This window comes from Chaetomium fimeti (genome assembly GCF_033439085.1).
Source record: "Chaetomium fimeti strain CBS 168.71 chromosome Unknown B0H64scaffold_3, whole genome shotgun sequence".
Lineage (NCBI taxonomy): Eukaryota > Fungi > Ascomycota > Sordariomycetes > Sordariales > Chaetomiaceae > Chaetomium > Chaetomium fimeti.
The window spans coordinates 1,940,765-1,957,976 of NW_026944331.1; the positions used below are offsets into that span (position 1 = coordinate 1,940,765).

The 17,212-nt window shown below is 57.9% G+C and overlaps 5 protein-coding genes across 5 annotated transcripts; 2 read left to right on the plus strand and 3 right to left on the minus strand.

The window, feature by feature from the left end:
• The first annotated feature begins 2,725 nt into the window (after positions 1 to 2,725).
• B0H64DRAFT_119847 (uncharacterized protein) lies at positions 2,726 to 4,423 on the plus strand. The gene is made up of 5 exons (XM_062797929.1): positions 2,726 to 2,997; positions 3,051 to 3,281; positions 3,351 to 3,424; positions 3,491 to 3,660; positions 3,755 to 4,423. Exons 1-5 carry the CDS (start codon positions 2,841 to 2,843, stop codon positions 4,281 to 4,283), a joined length of 1,161 nt encoding a protein of 386 aa, XP_062660695.1. The 5' UTR covers positions 2,726 to 2,840; the 3' UTR covers positions 4,284 to 4,423.
• A 2,811-nt stretch (positions 4,424 to 7,234) lies between these two features.
• B0H64DRAFT_440659 (major facilitator superfamily domain-containing protein) lies at positions 7,235 to 9,636 on the minus strand (the record flags this gene model as incomplete). Its single annotated transcript, XM_062806496.1, has 8 exons — positions 7,235 to 7,546; positions 7,640 to 7,896; positions 7,959 to 8,038; positions 8,093 to 8,190; positions 8,264 to 8,438; positions 8,507 to 8,613; positions 8,883 to 9,233; positions 9,427 to 9,636. The coding sequence occupies 8 exons, from the start codon at positions 9,634 to 9,636 to the stop codon at positions 7,235 to 7,237; spliced, it is 1,590 nt and encodes a 529-aa protein (XP_062660696.1).
• Positions 9,637 to 11,449: 1,813 nt separating this feature from the next.
• B0H64DRAFT_119975 (acyltransferase-domain-containing protein) lies at positions 11,450 to 13,203 on the minus strand. Its single transcript, XM_062797930.1, has 4 exons — positions 12,871 to 13,203; positions 12,538 to 12,781; positions 12,036 to 12,484; positions 11,450 to 11,974 (listed from the first exon to the last, which is right to left on the minus strand). The coding sequence occupies exons 1-4, from the start codon at positions 13,005 to 13,007 to the stop codon at positions 11,596 to 11,598; spliced, it is 1,209 nt and encodes a 402-aa protein (XP_062660697.1). The 5' UTR covers positions 13,008 to 13,203; the 3' UTR covers positions 11,450 to 11,595.
• Positions 13,204 to 13,715: 512 nt separating this feature from the next.
• Positions 13,716 to 15,564, plus strand: B0H64DRAFT_391526 (ATP-NAD kinase-like domain-containing protein). The gene has a single exon (XM_062803481.1). It carries the CDS (start codon positions 13,831 to 13,833, stop codon positions 15,499 to 15,501), a length of 1,671 nt encoding a protein of 556 aa, XP_062660698.1. The 5' UTR covers positions 13,716 to 13,830; the 3' UTR covers positions 15,502 to 15,564.
• A 172-nt stretch (positions 15,565 to 15,736) lies between these two features.
• Positions 15,737 to 16,788, minus strand: B0H64DRAFT_119996 (uncharacterized protein). The gene is made up of 2 exons (XM_062797932.1): positions 16,504 to 16,788; positions 15,737 to 16,408 (listed from the first exon to the last, which is right to left on the minus strand). Exons 1-2 carry the CDS (start codon positions 16,718 to 16,720, stop codon positions 15,984 to 15,986), a joined length of 642 nt encoding a protein of 213 aa, XP_062660699.1. The 5' UTR covers positions 16,721 to 16,788; the 3' UTR covers positions 15,737 to 15,983.
• Between the last annotated feature and the right edge of the window lie 424 nt (positions 16,789 to 17,212).

A 17,212-nucleotide genomic window follows, 5' to 3' on the forward strand; every position in this document is an offset into this window, starting at 1 on the left:
CAAGGCACCGCAGGACACGTCGTTCCCGGTGCCGTGGCTCTGGATCGAGGCGGCCCCTGTTTCCGATTGGCGGCGGGGAACAATGTCCAAGTCGTCGGAGGTCGGGCCAGATGTGCCTGGAATTGCTTCGCAGCCGGTGTGGGTGGTACAACCGGGACAGGGTGGTGAGCTCAACATCCAAATGAGGCGAACGGCCCCGAACCGGCCAAGGGGCTCTCTCGAGAGGGAATGGCTGCGCGAATCATTCCGTGGCCCAGCGGCGTGTTTGACGGGGCACTGCGCAGGCGCAAGGGGTCACCAACCTGCAAGCAAGCGCTGGTGGACTGGACTGGGGGAGTTGGCGCGCAGGCCTGCCTCGAGAGGTGAGACCGGGGTTTTGGGGAAGGACAGGCCAGACAGATACCACCCGCCGGGTTGGTACCCAACGAAAGAGGATGAAGAGGAGTCGAAAAGTTGCCAAGCGATGAACTCAACGTCTTTCCTGGCCCGGAGCGGTGACGTGAAACCTTCGCGCAGGGAATTTGCGATCTGAACCCTGCACAAGGCTGTCACTCACCCCGACGCAACACGCAAAGTGGCGCCGTTTCCAAGCCCAAGACAAGGCACCTCCCCGCCTTTCAGTCCTTCCGGCATTCAAACTTAAAAAAGACGGGACTCGCGAATCAGGGCCAAGGGCGATAAAAGCCAAGGGAGATTGGATTTGCGTGGTATCGTGGCTGATTCTCGCCTGGGCACCTGCCTTCCCAATGGAATTGAACGGGATGTCGGTCGGGAAGTCGAGGAGGCAGGTGCGCTGGGGATGGGAGTGCCAAAAGATGCGACCGGTGAACATGCAAGTTGCTCTTTCTGGGCTGACAAGTGCGCATGGACCGCACCACTGCACACCTGCCACCCACTGAGAGAGGTCCAACAAGCCACATTCCATCCGAGGGGTTGCGGCTTTGCCTGGGCCGCCTGGCTATTTCTCGGTTGTGCGTTTCGCGCGCCTGCAGGACGTTGCAACTCTCTCGCCGGCTCCCCCAACGCCGAAAGTCGAGTCGACCCTGATCCGCAACATGAACCATCAAGCACACTCTTGATCCCGGCGCCACGAGCTTCTTGCAGGCGTACTTCGTACACAGGCGTTCGATGCTAGCCGAGAACCACAACTAGTTATGTACTTTAGGATCGGAAGCATGAAAATGCAATGCCAAACACAAATTGGGATCGTGTCGTTTCTCGATTAGTTATCGTGCCCGTCACGGACCTGTTCCGAAGCCATTCGCCTTTCTGCGGCGAAACAAACGTTGTGTTTATCTCGTCGCGCTCGCTCGCCAAGCTCCCAAAGGTGCCCGGTGTTCCATCTCGATGCCGGAAGGTTACACAACAGCCACTCGGAAGCGCGCCGAAATCCCGTTGTGTGGAGTAAATACCCGAAGCTCCACGCTTCTCCCGCGCCTGCGCACGTCAAGTCTGACGAGCACCCCGTTTTTATGTATAATCGGTGGAACTGCGAACTAAAGATCGGCAGGAATCTGGGAAACGAGGAACGATCGGATAACGAGGGTCAGGCTCGTACGGCCACAGCCATGGCACTCATCACCTGGCCGCATGCCTGCCCAGCACATCCTAGTGATCCTACACTATCAAAACAACGCTGGTGAGAGGACGAGAACAACCACTGTGCACGGGACAAGATGCATGTGTGTGGGTGCTGCATGAATGCAGAATACCTCGTCAGATTCAAGCGTGGGCCGGACAGGCGGACCGTTCCGATCCGGCAAGATCTCCCCGGGAACTGACCCCCTTCAGGCAAGGTCGTGAGTCGGAATTGGGCCCTCACTGAGCGCTCCGAGGAAAAGAGCAGCGGAATCATCTGATTATGTGTTTGGGTTTGGGTCCACCGAGCTCCAACCCCCGCGGCTCTGCTCGTTGCGCGGGGAAAGAGACTTGGAAAACAAAATTCCGTGGTCTCGGTTCCGCAGGGTCCCCCAGGGGCGCCGCCATTGGGCATGAGCACCAGGAGGTGAGCATGTATCCTGGTCCGGTTCCTCCCTGACGATGGGAACAAATGCTCCGGCGAAACCTGTCATTGCCAATTCGATTCGTCCGAGAGCCCGCGGTACCTCGGACAGTGCTCCCAGGCTCTCAGCGTCCTACGGAACCCATTGGTTCAAAGCGATGAGAGTTCCAGGATTTGGGAGCTCGCTGTTGTCCTTACGTTCACCAGGGGTGTACCTAACCCCCCTCCCCCCCTTGGCGGCTGGTACTGGAGTGCACTGTTGTGATTATTGTCAAGCCCCTGAGGCCCCTTCGCTCACTGTGTCAGGTGGGCCGTCGCGGTGTGCTGGTTGCTTCGACTGTCCTCCCAACCAAACTTCCTCTTGACCCTCCTGCCGAGTCCGAATAGCCGTGGCAATGACAATGACGATACCGGTGCCCCCGCGCGATAACGGGAAAAACACGACCCTCCCCCCCCAACCGGCACCCTCGAGATGAAGAACGATTGGAACGAATCGCGGTACTCGACGCTGCTGGGCAACACACCACTCCATCCTTCGCCCCCTCCCTCTGGCTACAGCCCGTCCGAAGAGCACCAGAGAACGAACTACTAGGCCGACGAACCGCATGTTCTTACTTTATCGCTTCTGCGACGGATGACCCCACTGCAGTGGGAGGTGCAGGATACTTGAGCTCGTCGTCTCCGTCAATATGGCGCAGCTACTAGTATCCCACGTCAGTCTCGGTTCTCCGGTACCCGAACGCGTCGAGGATCTTCAAGTGACCACGACTACCCTACAAACCCGTACAACTTCGTCCTATTACTCGGCTTTGGTACTAGCCTGTACGGCCTTGGTAGAATGGCTGAAGGACTTCAGATCATGGACTCTCATCCAATGTCTTGGACACCCGATGATTTGGTTAACACCCAGGATTCGGCCGGCCCGGCTCAGCACGTCACGCAAGTTCGCGAGAAAGGGGTTGTCGAGGTGGAAAAGGCCCTGAGGAAGTTTAGAGGTTAATATCCACCTAGGTTTGGCGTCTTCGGACAGGCAGCTGACAACAAATAGAGCTTGATCTCGACGCAGGTGCCGTGACGCGGGAGAACTTCCCCCTCCCTACAGTCCAGGCGCAGCTTACCCGTGCCTGCATCGATATCCATCAAGGCCGTGGTTTCGCCATTGTTAGGGGGCTCGACCCTCGGAGATACACTGCAGAGGATAACATGGCAATCTTTCTGGGGATTTCGAACTACATTGGCGAGCAAAGGGGCATCCAAGACAAAAAAGGCTCCATGCTGAGTAGGTTACCACCCCCCCCCCCCCCCCCCCAAAGCTATTCTCACCCTGATGCTAACTAGTTTACGACAGCCCATGTCACGGAGTCCAAGATCTGGACAACCCCACCCGAGATGCGCCATGGTATTCACACAACTACCAGCCTGGCAAGTCGATTCTGCAAACATTCTAAGGCCTCGTTTCGCTGACCAGACGCGGTGATGCTCTGACAGGCTTGGCACTGTGATATGGGAGCCGATATTCTTGCTTTGCATGCCCGCTCGCTGGCTGAAACTGGCGGGAATACCTTCGTGGCATCGTCATGGACCATCTACAAAGAGCTTGCGGCGTCGTACCCCGAAGCTCTAGACACACTACGCGACCCGAGCTGGCCGATCCAGGTGTTAGTCTTGAACCCTCGTTGCCGCCAGTTTTGATTTTGATTCCTGTCACAACCCGCATCATTCTCCGATGCATTTCTAACCATCAAGACACAGGTCTGGGAATCCACCGCGATATATCCTCGCGCCGCTGCTGCATGTTTCGGAGGACAAGGTCCTGATCAGTGTCGATCCAGGCCGGCTGGGCCTCCATCCTGCAACTGCCAAGACAGGCCATGAATCCTGTATCCCGGCGCTGAGTCCTTCACAACTCGATTCCCTCGAAATTCTTTCCGCTCTAGCCTCCAAACACCAGTATTGTCTGGACATGGAGCAAGGTGACATGGTTTTCATCAACAACCTAAGCCTTCTCCACGCCCGCGACTCATACATCGACCCCAAGGACGGACCTGGGCGTCATTTTGTCCGGTTGTGGTTGCGGAATTCGAAGCTAGCTTGGACGATCCCCCAGTCAATGCGTGCGCCCTGGGAGGCCGCGTTCGGCCCTGAAGGGAACGGCTTTCCCGGACTCGTCAAACGGTATCCGGTAACACCGACGCCGGTGTACAAGCCGCCAAAGTACACAGCCGGCTCGGCTGCTTTTGTTCTCGAGGACGGCGAAGATGTCAACAACCCCGGCTCTTGACGCGCCATGACCATTCCCATCTTTCTACTTTCACATTTAGTTCGGGACATGCAAGGCCTGGAATTATCACGAAAGGGCGTACATTCTTTGGACTCTAGCCCTCTGACACAATCACTTTTCTTCAACGATATACACAGCCCCATCTACGGATGGTTTGGCGCCTATGCCAATTTCTACCCCATCCTCACACAACTATTCCGTGTTCTTTTTCAAGTCTGGGCTATGAATCCTTATAATCACACACTGCGTCTGCGTCACGGCCGGTTCCCGGGCTGGATGGATGCGAAGGAACTTCCTTCAAGGAAGCAGTGGGAATGGAGATTCTCCGTACAGCCTAAGCGCAGCAAGCATGATTGCGACGTATCGGCTAGCTTGGGCACCAACAATGATATGCCCGCATTTCAGTTTGCATCCTCAGTCCAGTATTCGTGAGCTCCCACCCCACTCTCTCCAGTCAGGATGAGACGAACCGGTGGATAGCTTCGGCTCTCGCGAGGTTTTCCCAGGTTGGTACAATGATAACAGGCCCCTGCCTATATCCCGGCTTCCCGCAAGTGGATAGCAAAGCCGTAGATCTTCGAGTATGGTACCCTCAACCAGCCCAATCTCTTCCTCTCCGCCCTCCCACTTCCGCGGGCCAATACTGACCAAGTTGGCCACACATGTTGACTCAGGCAGGGATGATCTGTATTCGATAATTGCCGCATTTGACGCTGGCCTGTCAACCAATGATCCGACCTAGGCTAGGCTCGAAGGCAGTGAGTGTCACACCTTGTCAACCCCACGGCAGGACCAGACTACCATGGAGGAATCTCACTCCGTATGAAGTACCTCGTCAGGGTTGGCCAGGTTGATGCCAGGCGCCTCCTAGCCAACGCGACCTAACCGCCGCTCACAACTTCTGTGGCCTTAACAAGCCAACAGCAGACAGCAATACTGCAAGCTTTTCCTCGTTTGGACTGCAGTCGCGCCCATTAATCAGAATGTTGTGTGGATGACAAACTCACTCTTTCGCCATAAGTTGCTTCCACCCCACAGGTTAAGGGGTCATCCGAACTGGTTTGCCGTGATACGCAGACGTATTATTCCGCGTCCAGACACCCTCCCTCGAATGTGCCACTAACCAACAGGATGCTCCGCGCCAGGTCCTTTGCAGGACTTTTGGTTACACCACCTTTCATTACTTGATTTGGGTATTCTCCGGCGGCAGCGTTGGTCGGATGCCGCCCTGCTGATCTAACATTGACGGGGCGGGCGGGGAGCAGTCAACTTGTTCTCAGTCAGTACTCCTGTCATGACGGGGGTATGGGCGAAGTTGCCAAATCACCTCGACTGGGTATGGTAACACGGCACAGAGTGCTTCTCTATGCCACTCGCATGCCATTGAATACCTTCAGCATCGCTCACTGCCGCTGACCTTGCCCGGCGCTGACTGTAGGACGTTGGCCTGTCCCGAAGCAGCCAACAAACAGCCTCCTTGGCTGGACATCTCTCCAAAGATTTCAATAACGGCTCGTTATACCGGCACTGGTCTAATGCAATCACGGCCCGCGCGTAAGCACCGAAAGGTTTCGGGCCGATGCCCGGAACCGAAAAGGAACCCTCCCGTGCAGGGCTTCCGCTTGGTCGAGCCAATCCTTCTGCTCGAATAGGCACAGGTGAGTGTTCCCACAGTCCCAGTGCGGGTTGTGGTGCGAGCAAAGGCTGGTACGGCGGGCCCGGCCGAGGCCGGTTAGCCCCTGTTTGTGTTTGTTGATATCAAGTCGCCCCTCCACCTCACGCCCCTTCCTAACCACACCCCCAATCAGGATTTGTTTCCACAAACGGCTCGTTCCGGGGTAGGACCCCTTAAAATTTCGGTAGGCCGAGTCCAGCAATGTCGTCAGCTGCCGGCATCGAGAGCGATGTCAAGGGACGACGGGTGATGCGGCTCTCAGCATCCCTCTCCCAGCACGCACCCTTGACTCTCTTCCCGCTTATCCTTTGTTATTCACCCATCCCCGAGGATCAAAAGTTGGTTGAGACAAACCTGATTAGGACGTTAATTTGAAGGGTTGTATTGACAAAGCTAGGAAGCTAGCCATGAGCCTGAGTACCATTTGATAAAGCCTCTGAGGCAGGAGTTGTTGTATTCCGTCGACGAAGCTAGCCATCACTGGATGGATCACTCCGCTTCATACTGATAGATAAGATTTGCGTGTGTGGAGATATCTGAAAGCTCACCGTTGCATGCAGTTGGTGATCGGGAGGATCGCTGTGCATACAAGCCCTGACCGAAAGCGTTCACCAGCAGATCCCCCCATGCGAGTTGGAGAGACCGAAAGGTCAGGAGCGAGTGCCACGTTACACAACTGACTGCAGGAAACCCCGCACATAGAGAAATCTCCGGTATCGAAATTGATCCATCTTGCAGCTCCTTACCGAGATCCCCGACCCCAACGAGTCAACGGCGACGCAAGCAGTGCAACACTCAATTTACTCCTTAACGACCGCGGCTAAGGCGCCGAACCTAGCGTGCTTTTCTACACAATTCACTACCGCTCTCAATATGACCGAAGTGAGAGTTCCCCACGTCCATTTCCTCCTGCGACCCCCTGTCGGCCTGTCCTGACGCACCGCACTCGGTTCCTGAACTTCCTGTCACCTCTATTCATCGTTGCTGGAAGTGTTTCCATCACACACACCTGCGTGTTAACTTGGCCCGGTTTGATTTCCTGCAGGTAAACTATCCACGGGGTTACAAAACGAGTCGGAAGGCGGAAGGACTCTGACTCGTCCTCATTTTCCAGGGGACACCCGCTGTCAGTCATCGCTTTTCCTAATTCTAGACCAGCCATCTTTTTCAAACTAAGGTACATGCCTTTTCCCTCACGCAATACAACCAACCATACCAACCTCTCCACGTCTCCATCTTAGGTACTCTCCAAACGGGACTCCCCCGCCGCCCAACCTCACACCGCAGACAAGCTCGTGACCCTCGCCAGACCAACACCACCCCCCTCCCTTGCTGCCGCCGCCGCAGGCTTGAGCGCCGCGCTAAACCGGCTTGCCGCCCGAATCCTCTCGCCGTATGCAACGAACCCGAATGGGACCAGCGCCAGGCCGGCACTAACGCCCGCCAGCAGCGTGCACGACCACGCGATCCCCAGCCCGTCCACCATGTCCTCGATGGCCAGCGGCAGCAGCGTGCCCAGCACGCTCCGCGTCATGCTCATCGCTGCCAGCGCCGACGCCGAGTAGATGCCGTACGCGTCCGCGACGTACTGGGTTTCGTTGGTTAGTTAGTTGGTCTGCGGTTTCAGGGGGGTGGGATTAAAAGAAAAGGGTTGGGGGGGTGGGTGGTGGGTTTTACGTACGTTGACGATGCCCACGTAGATCAAGTGGTAGGCTAGGCCGTAGGGTATCATGGACGATAGGGGCACCAGCCAGTGGATGTCGGACCGCGCCGACCAGCCCAGCCACAGCATGGAGGCGACGTAGAGGGGCCCGCCGGCACACACCAGCGGGAGTCGGAGATACTCCTCCCGCTTGGTGGGGTGCTTTGCGATGAGGCGTGGCGCCACGCCGTCGTACCAGACGAAGAGGCAGCAGCCCGTCGCCGTGCCGAGTCCCACTATTTGCGTGTCAGTATTGTGATGCCACTGAGTGGGTTAGGTGTGGGTGAGGCTGGCGTACTGATGGTGAAGAGTATGCCAGACATGCCGGGCGTGAAGCTGTATACGCCTTGGAAGATGCGCGGGAAGATCTGCAGTAGCCTTGGCCGCGTCAGTCACGGAGGCAAAAAGATGGGGGTTTCGTGATGGACTCACATGTAGAACACGGCGTAGACAAAACCCAGGTACGCGCAAGAGAGCGACACTACCATCTCCCCAAAGAGCAGATGCCACGGTCTCGACAGAGTTGTTTTCTACCCGAAACTGAGTCAGTGTCTTGTTGTCATCTCCCGGGGGTCGCCCGTCTCGTTACGGAGGCGCACTCACATATTCTACCCAAGCACTCTCCTGTTTCAGATCCGACGGCGCCACAAAGACCTTCCCCGTGCCTGGGAACTCCTTATTCAGCCGCGCCGCTTTTCTCCTCAGGATAGTAGACGCTAGCGTCTCGGGCATGAGGAGTACGCCGATGAATGAGGCCACAGCGAGAGACAGCGCAATCCTAGAGGAAAAGCATCTTAGCAGTGGGCCGAGGTCGGGGAGAAGGAAACCAAGGAGAAGCATACTCACCACATGACGGCCCTCCATCCTAGAGAAGTGCTCACATAGCCGGCTAAAATCGGAGCACCCAGGGGGCCAACGAATGTTGTTGCAGACCTGGTGATGATGTTAGTCTCCTGAACGAGAGTAGTTTGCTTATCATCCCTTCCCGCCCCCCCCCCCCCCCCGGCTTCATCAACAACCAGACCCTACTTCCCTGAGTCCGAGTCCGAGTTCACTCCCGAGTATCAGACCACAACACCTCACTCCCATCCCCCAACCCCAACCTCCACCCCCCACATCCACAACCTAACAAAGAAACGCAAACTCACCACCACATCATCACATTCCCCCTCACCACCTCCCCCTCAAACAAATCCGCAATCACCCCCCCAAAAACACTCACCGGCGGCGACGCCACGACCCCCCCAAAAAACCTCAACACCAAAAACCCCACCCAATCCCCCTCCCTGACCACCGCCTGGCCCAAACACATAACCACAAACAACCCCGCAGCGGACACCAGCACCCTCCAACGACCCACCAGCGGCGACTCGCTCAGGGGCGCCCAGACCAGCGGGCCGAAGACGAAGCCGGCGAGGTACAGCGAGGCGGGCAGCACGCGCTGGGGGCCGGAGGGGTCGGGGACGGCGAAGAGGACGGGCAGGGAGGGGGAGAAGTTGGAGGGGAGGGTCGAGGAGAAGGAGGTGGTTGTTGTGGAGAGGAAGGCGGAGAGGAAGATTAGGGATTTGGTTAGCTGTGGTTGGGGAAGGGGGGTTAGTTGGTTTGTGGATGTGCTTTTGGAGGGGGGAGGAGGTTTTGGAGTGAAGGAAGTGAGGGGAATGGTTAAGGGGCTATGGTGCAGTTGGGAAGGGAAAAGGGAGGGGGTAAAGAAAGCCAGGAAACAGGCGAAAATATGCTTTCTCGAGAGGGAAAGGAAAAGGGCTCACTAATGACCAGTTGTGGGGGTTGGCGCGGTCGTTGGGTTCGAATGAGACGACGGTGTATTCCTCTTGTGGCGAGGCTCCGGGGGACGATGGGTGGTGGTGGTTGCCTGTCAGGGGTGGCGCGGTCTCGCTTTTGGTGCTGCTACTGCTGCTTGAGACCGAGACGATGGGACCGGTCTTTTCGACCTTTTCACTGTAGTCGGCCTTCTCCATGGTTGTGGTGGGAGATGTTTTATGGGAAAGGGCGGAGTGAACACCAGAGGTGATCGGTACAGTAGAGGCACTTATAGCGGCGATTCAGGGCCGATGGGTCATGGCGAGCAAGCCTTTGGCAAAGATAGGAAACCGAGCATGGCAGCTGCCTTTTATGTCGCCCCCAAGATCAAGAATTCGTCCGGCATCCTCGCATCCCTGGTAACAATCCGACAATGACACATCGTAGCTCCAGTATGACGACAAGTAGGGGGCTAGTATCGGCGAGCTCCCGGCAAAAGCGCCGTTTGAAGGGTTCCAGAACGACCATTCCATCCTGTGCTTCTGTGCGGGCCATGTCAGTGTCTAACTAGCACAATGACATCCTGCGCGGGCCATGGCAGCCGCCGTCCAGTCCTCTTTCTTGCTAGCCATGCACACAATCGACCCCCTCGAGGGCATACGGTGCAACTTGCACGACTCCTGGCCGGCATGCCCTTTCTGGCTGACCTACCACCGACTGAATGTCTTCGTGTGTCGAAAAGTCCCAGTGTCATTGGCCTCCGATGACGGTCCGTAGCGCCGGGCCGGAAGGGTCCGATGGTCCTCCGGTTTCATCGGAGACTGTGGGTCAAGGCCTAGCCCTGGTTAGAGATCGTCCGGTCCGGAGGCCATCGGCGAGAGTGGGTTTCCAGACGCTTAGGCGGTCCTATTTCCCGTGCCGGCTATGTTGGTCGAAGCCCACGGTCAAAGGGCGGGTGTAGGGCAGCAGGAAGCATATTGGGAATGCTAGGCATGTGTGAGTCCGTGGAAAAGGAATATGATACTGACTTCGTTGCTCAACATGCCCATGATGCTCGGCGCGAGTGTTGACCTCGAGTGGAGACGGTTCCGGGAATACGGTGTGTAAGTCAGAGTCCGGAGCCAAGACGCTCTAAGCACTCATCCCCTTTGGCGGTCTGTAACATTCCCAACTCGCAAGTTTGCCTTCTCATCACATCACGAAAGCAGGGTGATGCCGGTGGTCGAGGGTTGACAAACCGATATCACCGTTAGACAGGCCAGACCAGCACGCTCTGGGGCCCGGTAACCATACCCGGGGCCATGCTGCAGGTTTTGAGAATGGGAGCGGTGTAACCAACGAATACCAGCGAGGTTCCTGGCCAAGGAGAGCGCCTCCAACGGCTGTCTGGGCCGGGCCCAGACGCCCTCGGTCCAACAAGCCAGGGTAACAAGAGCCGCAACAACCATGCAGAACACGAGAGGCAAGGGATATCCCTCCCACGTCTAGGCCGACATTGTGCATGAACTGGGAGTCGCCCCGTGGGTCCGCTACCGCCGGGACAAGGAGCGTGAACCCGATTGGTTCCCGACAGATGCAAGAGGTCATATGGCCGTTGAAGAATGTTGACGTCCATTCTCTGTCGTGCCGAGCGGTGTCTGATGCCGGGGCGGTTGTTACGATGCCGAACCGGGATATCCACACCCATGGCTCCGGTACCGTTCCGACTCTCGAGAGCGGTGCCGGCGGGCTTGAGGTGACCCATGGGCTCGACCAGATTGATTGACTAAATATGCCGCGGTCAGTCACGGAAATGCAAAGGGGCCGAACCGGTTCCTAATCCTCATGATTGCAAGGTGCTCAAGAGCATGCTCCGTATACGATATCGTGTAAGTAGTGCTTTCTAAAAAGGATATACCCCCCAGAAAACTCGCCCTTCGCCGCACGATCCATTCTTTCCCCCCGTCATAACGCCAACCCGAGGTATCGAATGCAAACCCAGTGGTATTTCTTGGGCCAACCGCAGGAATCCCGTTTCCAAGAGTCCAGCGCGAAACCAATTTCGGCCCCGGCAAGCCAAATTGCAAAACGCCAATGCCCGCCCTTTCCCTCCGTCATAAGTCGCATAGTGTCCGTGTAAGCATAATCCGTGTGTGAGTGGAGGGGTATCTCGTTCCAAAACGCCGAAGTTCAGGATATCAGAATAGCACCGAAACAAAACGGTTCCAGGTCTTGCAGAGGAAGTTGACGGCCAAGCCAAAAGCGCCGAGCACGCTGAAAATCTGAAGAAACTCCCAAGGGTACTTTGTCCGCACCTCGGTCTCGAGGAAAGGCTCTTGGCCCTTGGTGACGGCGTCGGCAGGGTTTGGCGGGAAGCGACCGGTCGAGACATATTGCTCCATGAGAGCATCCTTCTCGTACCACCTTTCGCGAAGCCAGACGTCGAACTCCTCATGGCTGCCGAGCGGAATGTCGTCGATACGGAACCGGCGCCAGTAGAAGTTTACCGATTTGGGTGTCTGTCCTTTGACGTAGGTCCCTGCGAGGGTGAAAATCCTCTCGCCGAACTTGCCACGGCTAGGAGCATTGATTGTTAGCTGATACACTCATAGACCACTGGGGATGGGGTTGTACGTACGGGACTCCCTCGTAGGCAACGGTGCAGTCGTAAACGTAGTCAACGGTGCCCTTGAGTTCGTTGAGGCAAAAGTAGGTGCCGGTGCTCCTGGGGAGCAGCATATGTTCGGGATCCTTCACGCCAATCTTGGCCGCCCACTTCGCCGACTTGTTCTTCCCATTCTGTGACGCATTGGTCCCCTCGGGAAACAAGAGCAGCCACATCGGGTCCAGATATTTCTTCCCGTCGGGCGCCGTGTGCGAAGTCTTGAGCTTCTTTAGACGGTGGGCCATCCGGGGCTGGTCAACGGCCATCTTCCGGGACATGAAGATGAAGCCGTAAAACATCATGCCGGGCCCAACGATCGGGATGTACTTGAGCGACTCCTTTAGGATGATGAAGAGAGAGCCGTGCATCTTCGGGGTGTTCGCGTAGCCGACCCACCACAGGTACAGCCAGTCGGTATAAATCTGCACATGTCAGCGCCCGAAAGTTAAACAACCAAGAAAGTCAGGTGGCATACCTGATGGTTGGCAATCATGACCATGCGCTCGGGGAAGGAGAATTCCACCAAGCCATCCTCCGTCTTGCGAATCTGATCGGCTACCGAGGCATCGCCGCTGATGCGTATCGTGGTCGGGCCCCACCAATGGGTCATGGTGGTGATGAGCAGCCCGAAGGACTGCTTGGTGAGGGTCATGTAGGCATAGTAGAGCTCGCGGTTGATCCAGTAGAGGGGTGCGCCGATAAGCTGGGTTGCGTGGATACTGTCATCCCATCACCAATGTCAGCTATGGATGGATACCTGGTAGGTAGGTAGGCGGCGGGAATCGGGGGTAGGTGGGGAGGTGCATACGCAGTGGCGCCGGCCAGGAAGTAGAGGGCAACCGAGATGGTCCGGAGGATTTGCACCACCTGGCCATGCTTTTCCCGGCCGGACGGGTGTTGTGTAGTTGGAACCGCCGTAGCCGGCGACTTGACTCTGGCCGTCATTTTGACTCGGTGCGCGATGACGCAGACACCGTCCGGGTCTCCAGCGATGGGTGCCAAGCTTTCGGGTCGAGATCCGGGGGGGAGGGTCGGTCAGCGGAGGGGAAACGGAATTGCGAAACTCAGGGTCGAGGAGGAGAGCGGTCAGATCAGACGAGCGGCTGGTGGATCGAGTTTTTGTTAGTAGGTAAATGCGTGGTTGACCCAGCCACAGGGACAGGCACCGGCGGCGCAGGAAGCTGAACTGGTAAGGTCCATATTTCGTACTCCGTACACTGCAGGGTCGATGACCGGCACTTCCGGCGATAACAAGTTAAACTACGAAGAGGCAAGGTGTCGGGTAACTCGTCACAGATTCCACCAACGGCACAACCTTGCAACAAAAAGCCCAACGGTCTAACCCTCGTGTGGCGCAGCTACTGGTGAGGGCATCGTTGATGACATCTGGCCCGGGATGGGACCAAAAACATGATGAAATTGATGAGGCTGATCAGGTGGGCATTTTCCAAGTCCGGTCGGGACTGACTTTGATGGAGAACAGATGCATGTGCTCCATTGCTGATTGCTGCTGTTGGGCTTCTGAGAGCTCGGATGCCCCCTGCAGCAAGCCCCACCATCATACCGACCGCCGCCCGCTGGCAGCCTGTCAATGGATGAGCTCGAGATGAGGTGATGAGCTTGACTCCCCCCAAGCTCGGACCTTGCAGGGCCCAGCCCAAACGATTAAAGCGGGAGTTTGCTTGTATTCCGTGCGCCGTGATTGGGTCTCCAACGGCCTGCGTGGGTACTGTCGGCTCACACGTCACAAGGGCAAAAACTCCGTTGCATGTTCTTGGCGGTTCAGAGGCTCCCAAGCTCCATCACCAGAAAACCAGATCCACCAAACAACCCATCTTTGACCTGCGAGCTTCGGAGGTATCGCCGCCAAAATACAGAACTTGGCCTAAAGTTTCACCACCACACCGACATCGCAACCGGGGAGAACAACTGTGACCAGCGCCATGTCGGGATGTCGGGGTCATTTCTGGCTCGAAACTGCCACTCCCGTCTTATCACCACCATGGCCTTGAATCCCGCCACCATGGCCGCCCTCGGAGGCAACTGTTGGAGGTTTGGATTAGGAGGAACACCTGGGGGGTACCGGCTGTTCTCTATCTCGGCCGCCCACAAGCAGATTCTCGATGTCGGGGCTCTCCCCGACCGGACCGTCCCCCATTACCAGCAGACAAAAACTTCGTCGCTGCTCTCGCTACACTGGCCGCAACCGCCCCAGAATATTCTACTCATGCCCAAGCTGCATGCACCCCGAGTCACAGGTAGAGCCATCGAGTTTGCGAAGCACATATACAACAACTACCCGGGGCTCAACCTCGTCTTCGAGAGCCACATCGCCAAGGACATCCACGAGACGCTGCCGTTTCCCATCTACACAACCGATCCGAGCGATGCCCCGACGCTGTTTGCCAAAAAGATCGACCTGGTCACGACTATGGGCGGCGATGGAACAATCCTGCGCGCGGCGAGCCTGTTCTCCATGCACAACAGCGTGCCGCCGATCCTGTCCTTTAGCATGGGCACCCTCGGCTTCCTGGGCGAGTGGAAGTTCAGCGAATACAAGCGCGCCTGGAGGGAGTGCTACATGAGCGGCTGTTCCGTAGCCATCGAAGACCTCGGCGACCCGCACACCCGCGCAGCCGTAGCAGGCACGCAACCGGGCGACATATCATCCGATTTCGCCCCCCTCTCCGGCTGGGATAACGTGCGGGGCAACGGCCAATGCATGGGTCTAAGCCGCACCTCCAAGGTCCTCCTCCGGAACCGGCTCCGGGTCGGAATCTACGACAGCAACGGCCGCAACATCAACGAGCAGCTCCTGCCCACCTCGACCGCCGAGCCCGACCTCGGGAGCAGCAGCGGTGGCGGCACCAACACGGCGATGAACCCCCCCTACCTCCACGCCATCAACGAGGTCTCGATCGACCGCGGCTCGCACCCGCACCTGGCCATCATCGACATCTACGTCAACTCGCACTTCCTCACCGAGGCCGTGGCCGACGGCATCCTCATCAGCACGCCGACGGGGTCGACGGCCTACTCGCTCAGCGCGGGGGGGTCCATCGTGCACCCGCTGGTCAAGTCGCTGCTCATCACGCCCATCAGCCCGCGCAGCCTCAGCTTCCGCCCGCTGGTCCTGCCGCTGCACACGAAAGTGGTGCTGAAGCTGAGCAAGCGCAACCGGGGCCGCGAGCTGCCCGTCAGCATCGACGGCAAGCGCCGCGTCGCCGTCACCATCGGCATGGAGGTCCGCGTCGAAGGGGAGCGCCTCGAGAAGGGCGTCGAGGGCTGGCGCGGCGGCGTCCCGTGTGTGATCCGCGCGTCGTCGACCAGGGGCGGTGATCAGGATGGTATTGCGGAGGATGATGATTCGTGGGTGGGGGGGCTGAATGGCCTGCTGAAGTTTAATTATCCCTTTGGGGAGCCGGTCGAGGAGCCGTAAATATGGTGGTGCTTTGTATAGCTGGAGAACTTGATACCCCGAAATGAAACTTTGTATACGGAGGCCGGCGTGTCTGCTGGTTTTGGTGTTGTTTGTGCTGACGATATGAGATGACTTTGCCGATTTCAAGCCGGACCATGGCTCGCCATTCAGGGGCTGAAGTCAACGCTATCCGACAATCCCCGGGCCTCTCGGGACATAGAAAAGCGCGTGGTATGGTTGTGACACGGCCAAGGGCGAGTACAAACGTTACAAGACAAGGGCACGAACACCAGGCGGTGCAACGGTTCAGCAAAGGAGAGCGAGGTTCGATCTTTGAGAAAGCCATCGTCCATTCAGTCGTCACACCTCATTAATTCCTACTACATACAGCCAGGATATGGCATTTCATCATTCCTACCCCTACTTCAGGGGTCTAACCACCAACCCACTCACAGCTTGGGACTCCCAAACCCAGCAAGCGAACAGCGTATGGGGTCCGCTTACAGAGCAGCGACAGCGCCCAGGAGGAGCATGCCGAAGCTGCCCACGGCACCAACCACCGCCGCGCCAGCGGTCTGGATCGACGAGGTCGCCGGCGGCGGGGTGTCATCGTCGTCATCGCCGCCCGTGGGGGAGGGGATGGCGCTGCCGGTGGGGGCCGGCGTGACCATGGAGCTGCCGAACGAGGCCGTCTCGGTCGGCTCGTCGTCGTCCTCACCGTCATCCTCGCCACCGTCATCCTCGCCGGGCGTCTCGGTCTCGGTCGGCTCCGGCTGCTCGGGGGCCGCGGAGGTCGTCACGGTGGCCATGGTGGTGGTGGGCGGGGGCGGGGGGGTCTCGCCGCCGTCGTCGCCGCCGTCGTCGCCGCCGTCGTCGCCGTTGCCGACGTCAGCGCAGAACTTCTCCGTGGCGGGGAGGACCTCGTCTGGGTTGTGTTAGTGGGGTGTCGGGTAGAAGGAACAGAGGGGGGGAGGGGGTGGCTGGTGGCTGGCTGGGAGAAGGAGGAGGGGGGGCACGCACTCAGAGCGGTGTCAATGCCGCACTTCTCGACGACGCAGGGGGTGGCGGCCTGCTTGACGGCCTCCATGTTCTTGCACACGCAGGCAAAGTCGGTCGCCTCGCACGAGGTCGTGCCGACGGCGTCGATGATGCAGGGCAGGGCGCACTCGGGGAAGATGGAGATGTCCTGGGCCGTGGCGGCGGCGGCCAGGGCGAGGACGGCGGAGCTGTACTTCATCGTGGCGGTGCGGTTGGTGTGGGGTGTAAGTGGTTGTGTTGTGTGAGGGTAAGGGGTTGAGACAACGAGCGTCTGGTGGGTGTGGTCTGGTCACGTAACGAGTGTGATGGGGAGAGGAGAGAGAGAGGACGAGGCGGGCTTGGGGATGGAGGACGGTCTTTTATACGGCGGCGTCTGCCTTACATCACAGCCAAGAATGAACATCCCCGTGTCATGGCAGACAAGACGAACACGATGGTGCTCGGCCCTGGGTAGGGGGTGGAGACACACTATCCAACATTTCATGAAGATATTGGGAGACGGGCGCAGGAGCGTCCTTCATTGGCCGGTCGGGACACACCCGATGGGAGGCAAGATGGTTCCCTGTTCCTGAATGCAACTTCCCCCAGATTGAGCGCCACAGGGGACCGTCAGCCAAGTCGAAGGATCGAATCCGGGGAAGTGGGACGTTGCATATGATGGTGGGAAGGGCAGCCTCGGCCCCAATACGCT